Source organism: Dryas octopetala, chromosome 6, assembly GCF_963921425.1.
Source record: "Dryas octopetala chromosome 6, drDryOcto1.1, whole genome shotgun sequence".
Lineage (NCBI taxonomy): Eukaryota > Viridiplantae > Streptophyta > Magnoliopsida > Rosales > Rosaceae > Dryas > Dryas octopetala.
This window is the reverse complement of record NC_141371.1, coordinates 9,969,145-9,975,149: the sequence shown is the minus strand read 5'-3', so window position 1 is coordinate 9,975,149 and position 6,005 is coordinate 9,969,145. Positions and strand designations below refer to the sequence as shown.

Sequence of the window (6,005 nt, the reverse complement as noted above, 5' to 3'; positions counted from 1 at the left end):
GTGGGACAATTACAAAATATACAAATACACAATACAGATAAAAGGATTTTTGGCCCCAAACTAATTTTCCACTTGATATTTAATCAAAATTTTCATATATTTATTTTTTCTCAAGATAAATGTTATTTATTGATATATTTTTTTATTGTGAAAACATAATTTTAAGATAATCGAAATAACCCAACACCAAAAAGACTAGAGGTACGAAAATTTTGTCCCTAAACATGAATGTAACACATCCATAATAATTAAATGATTAAAAAAATACAAGCACAATCATTAATTAATTAATTATTATTATTATTATGGTACTGTTTGGTTCATGTTTAACACGTAATTATGGAATTGTAGCGACGATAGTGACCCTCTCTCTTTCTCCACATGCAGAACGTGGATATGGCGTGCCTTCAATTTTCGAAAATTAGCCAAAAATTCAGAACCAGAGCGTCAGATTCTTCTCGATTGCTTCTCATTCTTCTTCACGACTTCGCTACCCGCTCTCAATAGCTGCAATATTGCATTTCCCGCACTTTCTCTTTTATTTTTTTCTTAAATTTTATCTCCCTCGAAATTTCAATTCAATTTGGATTTATTTATAAAATTCATTCTTTTCCCCATTATTTCATTCTAATTTGTCAGAAATTCTGTTGGTATTTGATTTGATTTTGTTCACATGTGCCGAAATTTTGCGCGTTTGAATTCGTTTTCGGAAGTGAATTTCTCATTTTTCTGATTGAATTTGTTGGAATCTTCAAGTTTGGATAGTATAGACTAGGGTGCAATTAGGGTTGGAGATATATGGTGTTTGGGAGCAAAGAAAGAATCAAAAGCTGGGGTTTGTTCAGGTCCCTGATCTGACCAGTACCGCAGAGGTAGGGGACTTGATTGATTGGATTGGATTGGTCTTATTGTAGTGAATGGGATTGAAGAAGAAGATTGATTTGGATGTTGAAATTCATAGAAGAAGGAGCTGAGATTGGTATTTGATGGGGAACACATGTGTAGGACCAAATCTTGGTAATGGTTTCTTGCAATCTGTGACGGCTGCCGTTTGGCGAAACCGGCCACCGGAGGACCGCCTTCCTCCTCCCAATGGAGGAGGCAGCAGCAGCAATAATGGCGGTGCGTCGAAATCGAGTGGTTCTGAGGCTCCTCCTCCTCCTAAAGCTCCTCCTGAGGCTGCAGCTAAAGCTTCTGAGTCTCCAAAAGCTAATTCTGATGCTCCAATTCAAAGCACCCCCCCTGAAACTGTGAAGATTGGTAATATTGATCAAACCCAAAAGGGGAAGGAGGAGGCTGCGAGTAAGCCTACGGAATTAGCTGATCAGAAACAGAAGAAAGCTCATATGAAGCGGGTTTCGAGTGTTGGGCTGCAAATAGAATCTGTGTTGGGGAGGAAGACTGGGAATATAAAGGATGTTTATAGCTTGGGCCGGAAGCTAGGGCAAGGACAATTTGGGACTACGTTCCTTTGCATGGAGAAGGAGACCAATAAAGAGTTTGCTTGCAAGACAATTGCAAAGAGGAAATTGACAACACAAGAGGATGTGGAAGATGTTAGGAGGGAAATTCAGATAATGCATCACTTGGCAGGCCACCCCAATGTGATTCAAATTGTGAGTGCTTATGAGGACGCTGTGGCGGTTCATGTTGTCATGGAACTTTGTGCAGGTGGGGAGCTTTTTGATAGGATTATACAGAGGGGGCATTATTCAGAGAGAAAGGCAGCTAAGCTTGCCAAGGTTATAGTTGGCGTTCTCGAAGCATGCCATTCTTTGGGTGTCATGCACCGGGATTTGAAGCCCGAGAATTTTCTATTTGTCAATCAGGAAGAGGAAGCGCCACTTAAAACAATAGATTTCGGGCTCTCCGTCTTCTTTAGGCCAGGTATATATGATGCCATGTACATTCATGCTAATCCAATGCTATTTATTTATTATATCCAATCATATTCTATGCACCACGAGGGCTAACTGTTTCCTTTGTCATTGAAACTTATTCAATGTACATTGTTTAAAGTTTTCTGATCGATCACTTCACATTGTTATTCTGAATGCTTTCAATATCTGAATTATAAAAAATACCCATCTTCCCAGGAGAAACATTCACTGATGTTGTTGGGAGCCCTTATTATGTGGCCCCAGAAGTACTAAGGAAGCATTATGGTCAAGAATGCGATGTTTGGAGTGCTGGTGTGATCATTTATATTTTACTCAGTGGAGTGCCACCATTCTGGGATGGTGAGAATTAATATCATGGATTTAATTTGGCACCTTTTTTATATTGTATTTTCATTGAAAATTTAGCCATACAACAAATATTACATCTAATTCCTAGTTTGCTTATCTGTTCTGGACCAGAAACGGAGCAAGGTATATTTGAGCAGGTTTTAAAAGGTGAACTTGATTTCATATCAGAACCATGGCCAAGTATATCTGACAGTGCTAAGGATTTGGTTCGGAGAATGCTTGTGAGGGACCCAAAAAAGCGGCTGACGGCACATGAAGTTCTTCGTGAGTAAAGGCGTCTCTGCAACCTCAAACTTTCATTAGATCTTAATTGCCATTAATGGATTATTTTGTGTCTCTTATGAATTGATCAATATATTTTCCTAGCTAGGTCGTGCTGTAATGCAGCAATAATTAAGTGTGAACAATTTAAATCTCAATAACTAAGGTGAAAAGTGATTAAGACTTAGATTTACTAATTAAAAACAATATCAAATATGGGGATGAATTCGATCTCCACAGTGACCCAATGTAACATAAATACTGGAAGCAATATCATTCTTATCCCACGTGGTTTTCTCTTCTCAAACATCTCATAGAGCATTATCAAGAACTGAAAAGGCAGACTACGAGATGCATTTTCTTTGGGACGTACATTTGTATATAATTAAAGCATATGCATAATTTTTCATGGTAATTAAGTCTAGTGGTAATTTATCAGAACTATATACTATTCCTCATCACATGAATAGTATGAAAGCGTACATAGTTAGCATATATAGTTTATTAAATTGGCTTTTTGGAAATTTACTTGGCATTGTTCCTTGCATATCATGCTTTTGGTGTCTTGTATGACTTGCGCCATGAGGGTGTTTCGAACTTTGGCTTTTTCTATGTCTAAAAAAAAAGCTTTGTAATCAATAGCATCTTTTTCCTTTTGGGGCGCATATCGATGAGTAAATAATTGAACACAAAATTGAAGGTGGAAAATGCTGATCTGAGTGTCAGTTTCTTGTTCAAACATTCGACCATTGAGTGGTTTTGGCATTTCTTCTATCTTGAATCACGGCGTTGCATTAAGTAGCACTTTTGTTCTTGTGCAGGCCACCCTTGGGTTCAGGTAGATGGTGTTGCTCCTGATAAACCTCTTGATTCTGCTGTCTTAACTCGCTTGAAGCAATTCTCGGCCATGAACAAGCTCAAGAAAATTGCCATCAGAGTGAGTATTACACTATATATTACTCATCCTTAAATTTTACAACATTATAGGATGTTACATATCAGGTTTGCATGGCTAGGATATTATCTTTTAAATTTTCTGCAACAGTATTTTTTTTCATTCTTGTATAATTTTATGAAGTAAAAGCATGCACATGATGTTATGGTTTAGACAACGAATAATTGTTACAAAGCTATATATCTATTATACAAAAGCCGATCTTCTCAAAAAATTTCTTGGAATGATATTGGTTTGGTTGCTTGGATTTTATTGATAATTAGAGAGCAGAAGCAAACACAGTTCATATAATTACCGGTCTAGTAATATTCCTGCATGAGGATTAGTGTGATTGCTGGTTCTTTTCTTTGGGTATGACTTGTCTATTTGTGTTTGTTTTGTAGGTGATTGCAGAAAGCTTGTCTGAAGAGGAAATTGCAGGCCTGAAAGAAATGTTCAGAATGATAGACACAGATAATAGTGGGCATATCACCCTTGAGGAACTGAAGAATGGTTTGGAAAGAGTGGGAGCTGATCTCAAGGATTCTGAAATCACTTGGTTAATGCAAGCGGTAAGCGCTAGCTAGTTTTGGATACATTCAGAACTTTATGTAGTCATATGGCATATATACAACCAGTTTTGTAATCAGTTCTTTAATTGGCTTATGCTTGGCTGTACTTGTGTAAGTGAATGAAGCTAACACAGATTGAACACCTGACTAAATACTTCCCATGCGTCTAGGCTTGTGAGCAATTAATTAGTAATTTTCTCTGTTTTCTGATTGATGAATGGTTTAAAAAATTTCAGGCAGATATAGACAACAGTGGTACCATAGACTATGGTGAATTCTTAGCAGCAATGCTCCACCTGAACAAGGTCCAGAAGGAGGATCATCTTTTTGCAGCATTCAACTACTTCGACAAAGATGGAAGTGGGTACATTACTAAAGATGAGCTTCAGCAGGCCTGTGAGAAGTTTGGTTTACAAGACGTTCACTTAGACGATATAATACGAGAAGTTGACCAGGATAATGTACGTAATTGACTTCCCTACATGTTTGGTTCTCTTCAACCTATTTTTTTTTCCTTGAAAACTCTCGCAGGTACGAAATTGTTCACAGTATGTAATATATATCTCTCTGATTTACTGTGTTCTTTTCAGGATGGACGCATTGATTATAGTGAGTTTGTGGCTATGATGGAAGACACTGGTTTCGGCAAGGGATTACAAAGTAACATGAGTAGAAGGAATATTACAACATGACATTTGAGTATTGGATTCAGCAAAGCCCTCAAGCATATTAGTACCTGATCCCTATTATATATGCCTAATCCAACAGCACAGTCTATAGTCAGCATGTACTAATATTTGGTCTTTCATAACTTAGCAGAGCTAGAGATGCATACTGTTGTAGAGATCAGCCAGGTTTCAGGGAGTGAGAGAGAGAGAGAGAGAGAGTTAGTGCCCTGTTCTTTCTAGTGCTTTCATATTGTATTTTTACCATTTAGTTTTCTTTTTGAGTATATTCACTTGGAAGAGCTAGACTGCAATTCATTTATTTTTTCTGAAGTTATTAATTTATAAATGAATCTATATATTGTTCATTGTACATTTGATCTTTTATCAGATATCACAACTTTGATTCTAATTAAAGAAATTGTCACTGAAGACACCTAGTTAGCCTAGCTAGAAGTTAAATGTCTCTTCTCTCTTGTACAATAATATTAATTAATAGGAGGCTGAAGGTTTGCATATCCTTGTTGGTGTGAGTAATGTCCTTAATTCAATCAAATTCTCAGTTTTGAGGGCATTGGACATCCATTTATACATTTTATTCATCAAGCTGTTCCAATGCCGAGGGTTGAATTTATGTGCATTGATTATATATAACTTTTTTTTCACAACGTTTACGTGGAATTCATAGCATAATAGTAAGGCTCACATGAACAATGTGAGATGTTACATATAGGAGAGTCCTCTATAATAAGGATGTCCCGTTTTAAAAAAAAAGTAAGGACTATATATATTGTGAGATTCTTCTGGAATGTAGACCGATGAATCAACTCATCTATATATTTTTTTAGATTTTTTTTTTTATTTGTGGAGAGGGGAGTCAAATTTAGGACTTCTTGAACATGCGGAGATAAATACTACTAAATCAATAGTTTGTTGGTATTTATTTTTTTAGGTTTATCTTCTACGTACTTATTTCCAAATTGATTATAATTAATAATAATCAAATTGCTAAATATACAATTTTAAATTTGGAATGCGCTCTTACCTTTCTTAAAATGAAATGAGGACATTGCTATAATTAAAAGAAGAGACTCATGTCCTCTTACTTGTAGAATTACTTACAGCAATTACTTTACTTCATATAGCAATGTTATATATACATTCATAATATAACCGACGTACGTAGTAGAACTTTAATTGGCAAAGAAAAGGACGGGGTTTCCATCAATTCTGAACATTAATAGCTTCATGTCGGCTTCCTCTTATATATATATGCAGCCACCGTGTGTGATACGAGTCCTTAGTCCTTAGTCCTTACTATTAC

At 36.2% G+C, this 6,005-nt stretch overlaps 1 protein-coding gene across 1 annotated transcript; it reads left to right on the top strand.

Annotated features, from left to right (window-relative positions):
* The first annotated feature begins 986 nt into the window (after positions 1–986).
* CPK20 (calcium-dependent protein kinase 20) lies at positions 987–4,708 on the top strand. The gene is made up of 7 exons (XM_086248187.1): positions 987–1,887; positions 2,097–2,240; positions 2,361–2,513; positions 3,332–3,447; positions 3,849–4,016; positions 4,253–4,477; positions 4,607–4,708. The coding sequence occupies exons 1-7, from the start codon at positions 987–989 to the stop codon at positions 4,706–4,708; spliced, it is 1,809 nt and encodes a 602-aa protein (XP_086104313.1).
* The last annotated feature ends 1,297 nt before the right edge of the window (positions 4,709–6,005 follow it).